This window comes from Mobula birostris, chromosome 32 (assembly GCF_030028105.1).
Source record: "Mobula birostris isolate sMobBir1 chromosome 32, sMobBir1.hap1, whole genome shotgun sequence".
Classification (NCBI taxonomy): domain Eukaryota; kingdom Metazoa; phylum Chordata; class Chondrichthyes; order Myliobatiformes; family Myliobatidae; genus Mobula; species Mobula birostris.
Window position 1 is genome coordinate 14069809 of NC_092401.1, and position 16173 is coordinate 14085981.

General features: G+C 48.0%; 2 protein-coding genes across 2 annotated transcripts in view; both read left to right on the plus strand.

The window, feature by feature from the left end:
* The window catches only part of LOC140191064 (protein Niban 1-like), a 70514-nt gene extending 65839 nt beyond the window's left edge, over positions 1-4675 (plus strand). Inside the window, exon 14 of the mRNA XM_072248139.1 lies at positions 3882-4675. Within this exon, the coding sequence (XP_072104240.1) occupies positions 3882-4114 (233 nt within the window). The 3' untranslated portion in view covers positions 4115-4675. The remainder of the gene's footprint in view (positions 1-3881) is intronic.
* Positions 4676-11572: 6897 nt separating this feature from the next.
* The window catches only part of LOC140191049 (procollagen galactosyltransferase 1-like), a 59197-nt gene continuing 54596 nt past the window's right edge, over positions 11573-16173 (plus strand). The window contains exon 1 of the mRNA XM_072248120.1: positions 11573-11990. Coding sequence (XP_072104221.1) covers positions 11785-11990 — 206 coding nt within the window. The 5' untranslated portion in view covers positions 11573-11784. The remainder of the gene's footprint in view (positions 11991-16173) is intronic.

The following is a 16173-nucleotide window of genomic DNA, read 5'->3' on the forward strand; positions in this document are numbered from 1 at the left end:
CTTCGGCATTGAAGGTGTGCAAATATTTGATTCAAATTCATGTTTCAAAGTTGATCTTTCACTTATTCTCCAAACAATACTGAGTTTTCAATGACAGGAAGACATTAGAGGGTTCAATGACATTCAGATGTTGGCCAGTTGCCAGTTTAATTTGAAAGAAAAATTAAACTAGCAGACACAAAGGCATTTTCAATCTCTCATTGCAACATTGGGAAATTCACACCTGCTTCAAAAGGCCAACAATCACACCTCCGTCCAAGAAGAATAGGGTGAGCTGCCTTAACGACTATTGTCCAGTAGCATTCACATCTACGGTGATGGAGTGCTCTGAGAGGTTGGTTATTTTTAGGATCAATCCCCCTGCCTCAGCAAGGACTTGGACCCACTGCAATTTGCCTATCACCACAATAGGTCTACAGTGGATGCGTTCTCATGCGGCCTTGGATCATCTGAACAATACTAATACTTATGTCAGCTGTTGTTTACTGACAACAGCTCAGCATTTAAAACATTCATTCCTACAGGTCTAATCAAAAATCTCCAAAACCTGGATCTCCTCTGCAATTAGATTCTTGACTTCCTCACCAGAACTCCACAGTCGTGTGGATCAGAAGTAACATCTCCAACTTGCTGATAAATAACATTGGTGCATCTCAGGGTTGTGTGCTTAACCCACTGCTCTACTCTCTCTACACCCATGACTGTGTGGCTAGGCACAGCTCAAAGGACTTCTATAAATTTGCTGATGACACAACCATTGTTGGCAGAATTTCAGATGGTGATGACAAGGCATACAGGAGCAAGATATATCAGCTAGTTGAGTGGTGTCATAGCAACAACCTTACACTTGATATCAGTAAGACCAAAGAATTGATTGGTGGACTTCAAAAAGGGTAAGAAGTGGGAACACACACCAGTCCTCATAGAGGGATCAGAAATGGAAAGAGTGAACAATTTCAAGCTCCTGGTTGTCAGCATCTCTGAGGATCTATCCTAGGCCCAACATATTGATGCATGCACAAAGAAGACACAACAGCAGATTTATTTCATTAGGAATTTAAGATATGGTTTGTCACCAAGGACACTTGCAAATTTCTACAGATGTATCATGGAGACCATTCTTTAAATTTTCATTATTTCTTTATTGTCGCCAAACAATTGATACTAGAGCGTACAATCATCACAGCGATATTTGATTCTGCGCTTTGCGCTCCCTGGAGTACAAATCGATAGTAAATATAATAAAAATTTAAATTATAAATCATAAATAGAAAGGGAAAGTAAGGTAGTGCAAAAAAACCGAGAGGCAGGTCCAGATATTTGGCGGGTACAGCCGAGATCCGGGTCAGGATCCGTTCAGCAGTCTTATCACAGTTGGAAAGAAGCTGTTCCCAAATCTGGCCGTGCAAGTCTAACTGGCTGCATCACCACCTGGTAATGGGGGGTGGGCAATGCACAGGATCAAAATGAGCTGCAGAAAGTTGTAAACGCAAGTCAGCTCCACCATGGGCGCTAGCCTCCTCAGCATCCAGGAGATCCTAAAGATGTCTCAAAATGGCAGCATCCATCATTAAGGACACTCATCACTCATCACATGCCTCCTTTTCATTGTTACTGTCAGGGAGGAGGTACGGGAGTCTGAAGGCACACACTCAGCAACTCAGGAACGGCCTCTTCCCCTCTGCCAGCAGGTTTCTGAATGGACGTCAAACCCATGAACGCTACCTCACGACATTTATTTCTCTCTTTTCTTCCACTACTTATTTAGCTTCTTAAAAACACACATACGTATATATACACACATACACTTCCTACTGTAATTCACTGTTTTTTATTACTATGTATTCAATATACTGCTGCTGCAAAATAACAAATATCATGACATATGCCAGTGATGTTAAATTTGACTCTGATCCTAAAAATCACCCTCACTTTTTAAAAGGTACCTCAACTCACCAGCTCTTGGCTCTGAATAGAAGCATACTGTATTGGATGTTCCTGCAGCAATCCTGCAGGATCATAGAGAGCCACAATCATTGAGTCACAACACAGGAAAAAGAGCCCTTCAGCGCACTGAATGTATGCCAACCATCAATTCCCCATTTCCAATATTCCTAAGTACATTAATCCCAATTTTTATTCTCCCCACATTCCCATCAACTCTTCCCAGAATCTGCCACTCAGTAATGCAGAGTGTCCAAATAAGCATCCGTTAGTCTCGTGAGACCATGGATTTGCACCTTGGAAGGTTTCCAGGGCGCAGGCCTAGGCAAGGTTGTATGGAAAACCGGCAGTTGCCCATGCTGCAAGTCTCCCCTCTCCACGCCACCGATGTTGTCCAAGGGAAGGGCACTAAGGCTGATACAACTTGGCACCGGTGTCGTTGCAGAGCAATGTGTGGTTAAGTGCCTTGCTCAAGGACACAACACGTTGCCTTGGCTGGGGCTCGAACTAGCGACCTTCAGATCACTAGACTGACACCTTAACCACTTGGCCACTACCAGCAGAGTGTCCAGTTCACCTACCAAACTGATACATTTCTGGGATGTGGGAGAAACAGATCAAACCATCCCAGGAGAAGGTACAACCAGACAATACTCAAGGTCAAGGTTGAACCCGGATTGTTGGAACTCTGAGGTAGCCTCTCTACTGGCAAAATTTTCTATCCCAAGATTGCTTTGTAACTGAAAAGAGAAGCTAGCAGTGCCCAGCAGCCTTTTTCCTTTTGTAAACATTGACTCGTGGACGTGTTTGAAACCATCTGCCAATGATTAAATGCCACAGTAAGAACGTTTCGGACTCTAAACTCTTTATAACCCACCTATTGCCACCCCAATCCCCAGCCCCGTGGCTCACAACTACACAAGTGCCCCGACCCTGAGGGTGAGGGTACTTGTTTATGCCCAATGGCACATGGGCGTTGTACAAGGTAGGGAGCAAGAGAAAGTGGAAGATGCCTGAATAAAAACGTGGGGGGTGGTAGGAGGGGGCTAGCTGGAAGGTAATAGGTGAAGCCTGGTGGGTGGGAAAGGTCAAGGGCTGGAGAGGAAAGAATCTGATAGGAGAGGAGAGCAAACAATAGGAGAAAGGGAAGGAAGAGGGGACCCAGGGCGAAGCAGTAGGCAGGTGAGAACAGAATGAAAGGTCAGAGTGGGGAATAGAGGAAGGGGGAGGGGAATTTGTTCACTGGAAAGAGAAATTGGCCTTCAGTCCATCAGGTTGGAGGGTACCCTGACGGAATATAAGGTGTTGCTCTCCCATCCTCAGGGTGGCGCAAGAGGTGCTCGACAAAACGGTCCTCCAACTTACAACGGGTCTGTTTGGGGCCCTGAATGGGGGTGAAGGAGGAGTTACATGGGCAGGTGTAGCACTTAGGCCACCTACAGGTAGATTAGTGGGGAGCAATGGAAAGCAGGGGTAGGGGGATTTGCTACGATTAGAAAATAAATAGTGCAAAGATAGACCTTGGGAGGTTGGGATATTCTTTGCGATTCAGGTCAGCATAGTGATCACCCAGTAGTGATCTCCTTGGCAATTCTTCAACACTTGCACACATGCAGATATGTCTTTAAGAACTGACCACTGAGGGTGTGTCTGGGTGACTAAATTTCACCAGCTGTGGGAAATTGAAGCAGAGCTCCAATTACACCCACTGTTTCCAAAACTGTGCAGAGTTACACAAAGAAGTCCCCCCATACCATTTTTACCCAGTGCCGCTTGCAATATCTTTAGATTTTTCCACAACACATGGGAATCACATGGCAGCCAAATGAACAGTGCACACAAATTTCTAGCTGTCAATAGTTTATCAATTAGAAATCTGAAAAGAACATTTAAAACCATCCAGTTTTTCTTGTTCACTCTTTATGTTTCTTTCTTAGCCACAAAGGAGACCGCCGCACGACCGAAGTTCAGTCTATACAATGAAAGTATGGCTTACCTGTGGGACAATGAGCCCCAACTCTCCACTACTGAGTACCCCAAATCCATCCATTCAACCAGTCCTACAGAGTTATCAGGGCAGTCATCAGCACTTGGAACAATCAGAGAACACATGGATCACACTGAGAGTACGCCAGCCTCAGGAACTAGCATGGAGGTAGATGGAATATAATGCAAAGTTCGAGTGAGGACTGAAGGAGATGAACGAAAGAGATGTGGGACATGTGCAGATTAGAAGTGAAGTTCAAAAGAAAGAGCTCAGTCCAACAAGCCAAAGTCATTTGCAGACATGAACGAGATCTTGGACACACTGCCAGAGGTGACTGATATGGACCCCAGTCATCGTTCAGATAACTGTTACCCTGGGACATCCAACAGATGGCAGTATTCAATGATGACAATGTTAGGTGGAGGCAACTGAATGCAAATTTATTTATTTAATTAGAAATATATCTTGAAAAGTTAAAATTTGGATCTGTAACAAGTTTTTAATGTATGATCTTGTATAGCTAAAGCTGAAAGTGTTCTGTTCTTATTCTTTAATTTTAATTTTATTTGTTGGTGACCATTGCTGCTCCACACAGCACAGCTGGCTGTATGCATATACTGGAATGATTGCAACAAATCACGTCGACCGTCATTTAGCCTTTTATGGGGTTGGTGGGGGAGGCGGTTTGGAGTTGTTGTGCCTTAGTGATTTGTCTCCTTGGAACAGATATCAGAATTATTGCCAGTTGCACATTAATCTATGCAAATATTTTACTAAATAGCGTAAAAGGAATTTCCAAAGAAAACTGTGGTTTTGTGATTCCTGAGAGGCTACATAACAAAAGTTCTAATTTTGTGCATTGGTATCTTATAGGTGCTTTTTATTTAACCCCAAGACGCTTTAGCTGAAGAAATGGTATGAATTCTGTGCTGGTACAATCCTCGTTAATTTTTTTTAAAAATCTGAGCTTAAAATTGCTGTTTTTCTCCCAGAATCTAGTTGAGTTATAGAAAGGATATAAAGCATTCATTTTGCCAAGCCACCAGTATTTTTGCTTACAAACTTTACATTACTTCAAAATGGCATCAGCTTTTCATTGACAAAAGAAAGGTAGAGGCTGAGCACTTCCGTGCCCAGTGGCAGGAGGGACCTTTCCCCACAATGCCTTTATGGGGGCTGGATTGTGTTCCAGCACATCCCTCGGGGCACTCCTGCACTCTGGAATGTGCCAGTTTGCACAGGAAGACCAGCAGGTTTTCAGAGGATCAAAGTTAATTTTTTGCTGGTCTAGTTTATTGTCATACGGGGAGGTACAGGTACAAAGGGAAACTTACAGCAGCTAGACAGGCATATAGATTCAGACAACACACAAAACACAAATGGTTCAAAGCAATGGAGAGAGAATAAAGATGAATAATGAGACATTAGTGTAAAACGCACACACAAATCAGAGACAAGTATTTGATAGTGCACTGGCCAGGACCTGATCGTGGGTCCTGATGACAGGTCTCGGATCAAAATTCCCCTCCATAGATGCTGCCTGACCTGCTCAGTTCCTCCAGCGTTTTCTCATGATAATACCAGAGCTGGTCCGTGGTGTTCCTTTGCTGAGTTAGGATTAGATTTGTGCAGGTTAGTTAAAAAAAAACCTGGAGGATGCAGTATAGTAGCTGTTCCTGAACTGGTTCTGCAGGACTTCAGGACCCTGTATCTCCTGCCTGATGATCTTTACTATTTATCCCAATGGAGGGGGCTCTCCTCACCACCAGCCATGTGAGATTTTGGTATCTGAGATTTCTGATGATGAGGTGTTCTTTGATAGTCAGCTCAAGAAACCTGACAGGACGCACCATCTCCTCTTCTGTCTTTGAGGGTGTTGCATGCAGCCCACTATTTAACAGAGGTGGCCAAGGGTGCTCTTCAGCACAGATTTCCACAGGGGACATGTGGTAATGGTAAGGTCCAATTGAAAGGAATGTGACATGACATAAGGTCAAACCCATCCCCTGTAACATCAGGGCCAATAGAACCTCAGCGGAAAATGGCCCTTGGTGTTCACTTTCTCGTGCTCAGCTTGAAACATATACAAAGATGGTCATGAGGGAAGAGGACCATGCTGGATACATTTCCTTTTCAGATCCGTGCCTTGCGTCTCTGTGGACATGATCCATTTTGAATTTCTTGATGAAATGGAAGGTTGTTGTGTTACCACAGCACAAGTATAGGGTATGGGCCATATCTGTGCCATGTACGCCAATATCAACACCTCACACCTGATGACTAGGTTCATCCCCACAATGAAGAACAAATTCCACTCTCACATTCTTAATTTTGATTGCACTTTAGCAGGAGCTTTACCTGTGTTTTCTTGTTGCCGGAACCAGATTCCCTGCACCTTCTGGAAGCATCTTTCCTGATGAATTTCCCAAAAGTCTCAATATAGAAGAAAGAGGAAAACCTTGTCTAGTTCCAGATTTGATTGGGAAACTTTCTACTTCTGAACCATTACATAAGACAGCATTACTGACATCTGTGTACAGCAATCAAATCTTGCTACAGATTCCCTCCCCAGTCACATTTTACAGAGCACGCCATCATGTACTTGCACAATTTTCTATCAAATTCTCTTCCTCCAGACTGACTAGCCAAGAATTCATCTCCATTTTCTGCACATGTGTGATCATATCCATGGCTGTCAGAGATCTTGCTTTGAGGTACAGCGCAGGTAAACACGAATCCACTGGTGGTACCCAGCACAAAATCTTTCAATCCATATTTAATGGTGGAATGACTTCTCTTGCTTGTAAACGAGGGTGATGATTCCTTAGCTTGTGAATTCTATGCATGTTGCCAGCTGGAAGCCTAGCACTGGACACTCTCCGGATGTTTGGCCCATCCTGTCCCACCCAGTCTAATAAGTTCATCCAGAATTAGTCATTGGTTCAGACCCTCGCTCTAGGTGTCATCTAAAACTTCTGAAATAGAAGACTGGAAATTAGACCATAAGACAAGAGCAGAATTAGGCCATTGGTCCACTGAGAGTTTTGGATGTGCTGTGTCCTTCCATTCAAATGGGCTGGCAGAGGACGATTTTTAGATCATTAATTTATCTGGCTGTGAGGATATTACTGGAGTTTACTGAGTCTCTCCCTTAAGGCTGTTGATCCCAGAGGTCCCTCTGTGAGCCTTTTGGGAAGAATTTAGAGCACGTCTCATCTGATTCCATGGAGCAGAGTCTGGATCCGAAGATGATCTTGGAGAACTCCATGGCAAAGAGCAAGGCTTGTTCATTCTTTATCTCCTCGACAACCAACCCCACTGATTGTACCAAGAATAGATTTTGCTTTCTCAGAATAGTGCTGAAGATTCTTCAAAGTTTTTCTTCTTTTACTGCATACAAGATTCTGCAAGATTTCAAATTTGCTGTGGGTTTCTAGAGCCGTCAGATTCCAGTTTGATTTTTTGGAGGCATTTTTAAAATTAACTTACTACAGCATGATCAGCTTCCAGCATAACAATCACATTGGACCAATTCTCCCTCATCTTCTTATCCTGTACCTCTGTATTTCATTCTTTCATATACCTATCATCGTCTCTTTGATCCTGTTCATCACTCACCAGACACTACAAGCAACTTAGAGCAGTCAGTTGACCTACCATCATGTCTTGGGATGTGGGAGGAAAGCTGGGCAGCTGGAGACAACCCACGTGGTCACAGGGAGAGTGTGCAAACTCCACACAGCCAACAGCATGGTCAGGACTGAACCAGGGTCACTGGAGCTGTGAGGGGATGGTGCTAACTTACCACCGTGCTGCCGTCTTCTTCCACCACACCACCGAATTTCCTTGTTCCTCTGCTACCTCCTCTTCCATTGCTTGGGGAAGAGGCCGGGGGCTCTAAAATGGAGTATGGCAGCTTGATGCACCCAGACCTCCCCTCCTTTCTCTGGACGTTCCTGGTCGAAGCCTTGGAGGGAGAGGGGAGGGGTTTTCCTTTCTGAAGATGTTGCCAGCACTCTTTTATGTTGTTCGTGTGTGACCTGGGCTGGCTCCTGTAGCAGTGGTCTGCTTACCATGTAGACTGATGCCAATACTCTGCCTGCTATAATTTACCTGGTGCCCCTCCTGCCTGTCAGAGCCCACTGACTCTTTAACCAGTTATCTGCTAACCTTTTCCCAAACAACATCTTCATAACCACCCATACACAATCTCTCCATGATGTCCATTCTCCTCTAGATCCCAAAGATCTTCACCCACTCTATCCCACAATGATTCCTCATCCAGTTCTATTGCCTGAAGACTTCAATCCTGTCCATTCCTTGAAGATCCTTTCCCTCTGCCCCTCCTCCCCTCCCAGACCCCTTTCCACACTCTTCTCCCATTCCTGTTCCCTCCCTCCACACTCTCTCCCCCACCCCTCCCCTCCCTCCCCAGCTCCCTCTCCACACACTCGTCCCCTCACCCACAGCTCCCTCCCTCTCCATACACTCTTCCCCTCCCCTCAGGTCTTACCTACTGCCTCCACCTCTCTCCCTATTTTCCCTCATGCTCTCCACTCTTCCTCCGTTGATCTCCCCTCCCCCACCACTCCTCCTTTCCTCGCCCTCCATACTATCCCACTTCCTTTCCCTCAGCATCTTCCTTCCCAATACTCCTCTCACCTTTCTCCTCCTCCACTATTCCTCCCCGCTCCCCATCCTTCACTCCCACCATTCCCCTCCCCACCCCCTTACATCTCCCCTATCCTCCTGCATTCCCTGCCCATGCACACACTCCCCCTCCCCATACCCTACCTAAAGTTGCCCACATCCCCATTATACTCTCTGCAACTCCCCCTCCCATGCTTCCCTCTCCACATTCTCCCCTCGCCACATCTCCTGCCCACCCCACTTTCCCCATTCCCTAATACCATTCCCTGTACAATTCCCCAAACCCATGCTGACAATTCCCCCCTCTCTCCACTCCCATCTACCCCGCTGTTCCCACTTGCCACCCCACCTTCACCACCCTACATCCCTCTCCTTTCCTCCCCTTCACCTCACCCCTCCCCTACCCATTCCCCCTTCCCCCTTACCCCCATTCCTCTGCTCTTTCCCTTTGCCCCATCCTCTGCTTCCCTCCCCCACCTCTGCCCCACATTCCTCTATTGCCCCTCTCCCCTTCCACTATTGCCAGACTCTCCACTTCCACTGCCCTCTGCCCATTCACTCTGCTCCTCCCATCTCCCCCACCACCCTCACTCCTCCCTTCCTCCCCACTACCCTACCTACCACACCTGCCCCTCCCTTATCCCTCCACTCTTTACACCCACTTCCCTCTCCCACAATTCCCCTTGCCACCTTCCTCTCCCCTCCATTCCTCCCCATCCCACTCCCCTCTTCCTTTTACCTGCCCCTTATAACCCCCTCCACTACACCTTTGTCTTCCCCCCATTCACTTCCACTCCCTCTCCCGTCCTACCCTTCTCATGCCTCCAACTCTCCTTCCTCTGCCCCTTCACTACCTCTCCCCGCCCGATCACTCACTTCTCCCACACCCACTCCCCCTCCACTCCCTACCTTCCTTCCCATCAACCTTCCCTTCCCCCTTCCAACTCCCCTACCCCTCCACTTCCTTCCACTCCCCTCCCCTCTCATTCACTTATTTGTCATTTCCCCCTCCCTATCTCCTTTCCCTGGCCCTTTGCGCTACTCTCCCCTTTCTCCCTCCCTACTCACCTCCACCTCTGCTCTTTCCACACAACACTCTTCTGACCTACACTCCCCAGCCAACACCTCACATGCTCCCTCCTTCTCCCCCTTCTACCCTCACTCCTCCTGCTCCTACCCTTCTCCCTCATTCCCCTTTTTCCTTACAACCCCTCTCCCTCCCTTCATCCTTCCCCCATTTCCCACATCCCTCCCCTCCCTGCTGTCCTCATCCTCTCTCTCCTCGTGCCCTCTTACCCCTCTCCCCTCATCCACTTTCCCACACTCCCCATTCCTTCCCTTCACCCTCTCCCCACATCCCTCCCCTCCCTGCTGTCCTCATCCTCTCTCTCCTCATGCCCTCTTAACCCTCTCCCCTCAACCCCTTTCCCACACTCCCCATTCCTTCCCTTCCCCTCTCCCCACATCCCTCCCCTTCTCCTCTCATCGCTCCCTTCCCCACTCCCCTCGTCCCTCCCCTTCCCCCTCCCCTCATCCCCTTTCCCACACTCCACCATCCCTTCCCCTCTTCCCTTGTCCCTCCCCTTCCCCCTCACCTCATTCCCCCTTCTCTCCTCATCCCTCCCCTTCTCCCCTCATCCCTCCCTTTTCCCCCACTCCCCGCGTCCCTCCCCTTCCTCCTACTCCTTATTCCTTCAACTCTCTCATCTCCCTCCCCAATCACCTCCGCCTACTCCCCACCTCTATCGTCAGTCCTCTGCTCTTCCCCCACTCTACTACCCTCCTTAATCCACCATCCCCTTCCTCTCCATCCATTATACCCCCCACTACTTCCCTCTCCCCCCTTATTTCCCCTTCCCCTCTGCTGCTTCTTCACTCCACTTCTATCCTTCCTCTGCCCCCTTCCTTACCCCTCATTCACTCCCTTCAACCTTCCCTACCCCTCCCCTTTCACTCCCACTTCCCTCTCCATAATTGCCGCTCTTCTCCGTCTCTTCCTTCTCTCCAGCTCCTCTGCCACTTGCCTCACCCCTTCCCCTCGGATCTACCTTCCTCAATCCCTTCTCCCATCCCCTCTCCACTCTGTCACTCCCCCATTCCCTCCTTCCAACCCCTACCTCTTTCCCCAGCCCCTGTCCCCTCTCACTACCCCTCCCCTTCTTCCCTACCTCTCCCTCCCAACCTTCTCCCCCTCCCCACACTCCTCCCTCTTCTCCTCCAAACCTACCTATCCCCTTCACTTCCCACTACTCCTCCCCACTCCAATGCCTTCTCCTCCATCCCCAACCATACCCCCTTTCCCACCCCTTCCCTATCACAGCTCTCACAACACCCTCCCCTTTCACCCCCCACTTTCCCTCCACCCCTCCTCCCTCCCCTTGCCACCACTCCTGCTCTTACTCCCACTGCTCAAATCATCCACCCTCATCCCCTCCACTTCACCCTCCCTCCACTCCACACTCCCCTTCCCCTCAAAAACTCTCCTCCTGAACACCTTAACTACCCCTTCAACTCTTCCTCCCCCACCCTACCCCAATCTCCTCCTCTTCTCAACCACTTCCCCTCTCGCGTAACCTTCCCTCAACTTCCCATCCTCCTCCCCTAACCTTCCCCGACTCTCCCTCGCCCTCTCCCCTAACTTTCCCCTTCTCCCCATCGTCCTCTCCCCACTCCCCTTACCCTCCCCGTTTGCCCTCACCCAATCTCTCCCTTCCCTCCTCCCAACTCACCCTCCCCTCCTCCAACACTTCTCCCCTCACCTGCCTGCCCCCTTACCCCCAACTCCCCCTTACCCTCCCCTCTTTCCCCCTTCCCTCTCTCCCCCCTCCCCCCTCCCCCTTCCCTCCCACTTCCCTCCCACTTCCCTCTCTCACCCCTTCCCCTCCCCTGTCACCCCTTCCCTTTCACTCCTTCCTCTTCTCCTCTTACCCGTCCTCCCCCAGCTTACTCCTCCATGCACCCCAACTACCCTCCCCTATCCCAGCTTGCCCCCTGCCCTTTCCCCTCACCCCAACTCCTCCTCCCGCTCCCCCACAGTAATCTCCTCCCCTCCTCCCCCCCACACGCCCCTCCCCCCACTCACCCCCGGCGCCCCTCTGCCCCTGGTCGGCTCCGCCCTGAGGCCGGGGGCGGTCCGACCTGCTGTCAGGCAGCAGAGCTGCCGCGCTCCGACTGAGCTCTCGCAGTTTCGGCCTCGCCGCATCATGTCCTGCCGCTCGCTGTTGCTGGCCGCGCTCTTCCCCGCTCTGACCCTGGCCTACTTCCCGGAGGAGCGCTGGTCCGAGGAGTCGCCGCTGCTCTCTCCGCGGGTCCTCATCGCCATCATCGCCCGCAACAGCGCGCACGGACTGCCGGCCTTCCTGGGCCGCATCGAGGGGCTCCGGTACCCCAAGGACAGGCTCAGTCTGTGGTAGGTAGGGAGGGGATGAGCGAAGTTGTGGTCGAAGGGCAAGGGTGTGAGGAGGAGGTAGTGGTTGGAGGGTGAGGGGATAATGGAGGGTTGAGGATGGGGAGTGGAGAGAAGGGTGGGAGCAGAGAGGCAGGGTCATTGACTGAGGGAGGGGTTGGAGGGCAGGAGTTTGAGGGGGTTATGGAGTTGGTGGATTATAGGAGCAGAGAATGGCGGCAGGGACGTTGGGGAAGGGAGGGGTTGGATTCGAAATGGAGTGGGAGGGTAGTGATTTGAGGAGGAGGTAGTGGTTGGAGGGCGAGGGGATTGTGGAAGGTTGAGGGGGGTAAGAGAGCGGAGTTATGATAGGGAAAGGGACAGGAATCAACAGTGGAGATTAGGAATTGATGGGGATGGGGACAGTGAGTGAGGGAAGTGGCAAGAGGGAAGTACATGAATGGAGAATGTAATGAAGAGGGGAGTGAAGGTGGTAGATAACGAAGCAAGAGAGAAGTGGGAGAAGATGGTAAGGCAACGAGGAGGGAGTGAAGTGGGGCAAAGGTGCAGATGGGGGAGGAAGAGGTCAGAACAATAGAGAGGGGATCATGGCAGACTAGGAGGAAGACATAATGGGCAGGAGAAGAGATGGAAAGGACGATGGTGGAAATAAGGGGAGTGGATTGGTGATTTGGGAAAAGTGAAAGTGGGAGATTAGAGAACGGAGGTGAGAGAACTGATCTGTGTTTGGGGTAGAAATCCACAAAGGAAGGAAGGTGCAATCATAGAATTATGTGGACCACAATTAGTTCACAGGAAGCAAGATGGACAAGGAATAAGTTTTAAGGAGAGCATTAAATGCAAAGAGTTGGAGAGGTTAAGAGAGGGAATTCTCAAATCGTAGCACTGGTATAAGTGAAGGTGCAGCTTACAAACAACAGGAATTCTGCAGATGCTGGAAATTGAAGCAACACACATCAAAGTTGCTGGTGAATGCAGCAGGCCAGGCAGCATCTCTAGGAAGAGGTGCAGTTGACGTTTCAGGCTGAACCAGTGTCCTGACGAAGGGTCTCGGCCTGAAACGTCGACTGTACCTCTTCCTAGAGATACTGCCTGGCCTGCTATGTTCACCACAACTTTAGTGTGTTGCGTGCAGCTTACAGAATCCAGTGGTGGTTAGTGGGGAGGATACAGGTGAGAGGGGAAGAGAAGGGTAATGTCTGAAGTGCGATAATCACCACTTACACACCAGAAGAGTATAACATTTAAATAGTTAAACTATTTTGTTGTTAAAGTTTTTGCTTTTTTAAAAAGCAAATTTTATGTTAAGGAATGTATGAAGTTAGTCCCATTTTATGTTCCTCTGTAAAGGGAAGGATATCATTTATTCCTAGAAACGTGGGCTGATTTTCTCCAAAAGCTGAGTCTCTGGAATGCTTTGCCAGCTATTGTACTGATGCTCCGCCTTTAGGAGTTTACTATCCATGAAGCAAAAAGCAAAATGCTGTAATTGCTGAAAATCTGAAGTAGAAACAGATAAAGAAGGAGCTGCTTAGCACGCCACACAACGTGTGTGGAAAAAGAAACGGCGTTTCATGTCAGTGACCTTTCCCAGGTCTGATGGAAAGTGGAGAAACTGGTTATCTGAAGTCTGGTGCAGGTCACACATGGGCTTACAGATGCTGATTCTTGAACAAAGTCCAGTTTACTGTTCGTGTAAAATATGTTCACCCTGATGATAGGCTTTTCCATTCATGGGCACTGGTGTTTGCATATCAGGCTATGATCAATAATCTGTCTTCACCCAGAGGTGGTTCCTGAGAAATTGGAAACAATCCAGGTTTTAAAAATCTTTAATATCATTCACTGATACTGTTGGAGAGCTTTGAATGGCAGCTATTCTGTGTGTAAGAAAGACTTTTCCTTGTGATACCTTTGACTATTATTTGTGTTGTCTGCTTTTTGACTTGTTCACCAGAGACAACAGTGTATTGAATTGAATTGACTTTATTTCTTACATTTTTCACATACATGAGGAGTAAAAACCTTTTCGTCACGTCTCCGTCTAAATGTGCAATTTATAGTAATTGTAATAAATAGTATGTACAACAGGACAGTTGATATAGCATAGAAATACAATTGTATCAGTGTGAATTAATCAGTCTGATGGCCTGGTGGAAGAAGCTGTCCTGGAGCCTTTTGTTCCTGACTTTTGTGCTGCAGTACGGTTTATGCTGCTGTCTCTGCACCATTAAGTTAGCTTAGGGTTAGTGTGTTCCTTGGTCCTTTCTCTCACTTCGATAAACTGGAATAGTTTTTCTTTATTATCACGTGTACTCTGAGATGTAGTGAAAAAACTTTGCCAGCCATACAGATAACCTTAGGCACCTGTTACATTGAGGTAGTTCAATGGGGAAAAACAATAACAGAATGCAGAGTAGAGGAACAGTTGACAGCAAACGGGATGGCACGGTAGCGTAGTGGTTAGCACAACACTCCACTGAACCAGCGATTGGGGTTCAAATCTCACCGCTGCTCGTAAGGAGTTTGTACATTCTCTCTGTGTCCGTGTGGGTTTCCTCCCACAGTCCAAAGACATACTGGTCAGTAGGTTAATTGGTCATTGTAAATTGTCCTGTCTTTAGGCTAGGTTTAAAATCGGTGGACGGCATGGACCGAAGGGCCTATTCGGTGCTGATTCTCAATAAACAAACAAGTAAATAGAATAAGGGGCAAGGTGATGTAAATTGTGAGGTCAAGTTTTCATTTTTTTGTACACAAGGTCCCTTCAGTAGTCTCATAACAGTGGGATAGAAACTGTCTTTGAGTCTGGTGTCACGTTTTCAAGATTTCGTATCTTCTGTTTGATGTGAAGAGTGGGCGGGGGATGTGTTCGGGCAGAAAATATGTGCGGCATTGCTGATTTTTGATTATGTTGGCGCCTTACCAAGCGGCAAGAAGGGTAGACGTTGCCCATGGAGGACAGACTGCTTTATATTTTCATTTTCTGAAGATTAAACTTCTCCGATTCTTACATACTAAATTAGTTAAAATTATTTATTATGCAAGTTGAATTACTGAGGCATTTAAAAGAAGAAGATAAACACCAGGTCAGCATCCATATAGATGCTGATGACCACAACTTGGGAGCGCCTTAACCACTCATCATTTAGACAACTTGTCCGGCACCCACAGGTGTGCTGTAAAGTTATCATTCAGTGGGTCCACCCTCCTTTCTAGCCAATGTCTCACACAGTGTAAGATTGTTCCAAGCGTTGTGACTGTGGAACTTTTCATCATAAGGATCAACTACTTCCATTGCTACCCATCTCTCTTCTTACCTCTGCTCATCAGTAGAGGCATTTTTCCAAAACTTTACACTGCATAAAGTCATGCTTGTTGATGAAAACCCTTTTTCCCCATATTTTGTTTTGCACCAGAAGAATTGGGGTTAGTTTTGGATTACCTGGAGCATGGGTTTTAATTTGGGGAAATTATGGTGTGTGGTGTTGCTGACTGCATTCTTGATACTTTTTGTTTTACTGTTGTAAATCTGGGCAAGATGTGAGCAGCCTACCTTCTCCAAGGCAGGAATTACGATGATGTTTACGGGATTTAACTTGGGGTGGCACAATGCTTCACAGTGCAGGTGACCCGGGTTCAATTCCCGCTACTGCCTGTAAGGGGTTTGTATATTCCCCCTGTGATCACATGAGTTTCCTCTGAGAGCTGCGGTTTCCTCCCACAGTCCAAAGATGTACCGGTTAGTAGGTGAATTGATCATTGTAAATTGTCCCGTGATTAGGCTAGGATTAAATCGGGGGACTGCTAAGTGGTGCTGCTCGAAGGGCCAGAAGGGCCTATTCCGCATTGTATCTCAAAAAAATAAATAACTTCAAAGCTTCACAGTGGCAGTGAGACATCACATCTTCTCCATGGGCTTGAAGGAGCAGTATGTTTCCTCTTGGTCTCCCATCCCTGAAATTGCTGACCTCCCTGATCCACCAGTCTGGAGACCACCTGGCAAATTGGAAGCCGCGACAGTCGACCAAGTTGAAAGCTTAATGGAGACAAAAGGCTGCAACGCTGTGACGAAGCTTCCAGGTCTGAAATGTTAACAACAGGAATTCTGCAGATGCTGGAAATTCAAGCAACACACATCAAAGTTGCTGGTGAACGCAGCAGGCCAGGCAGCATCTGTAGGAAG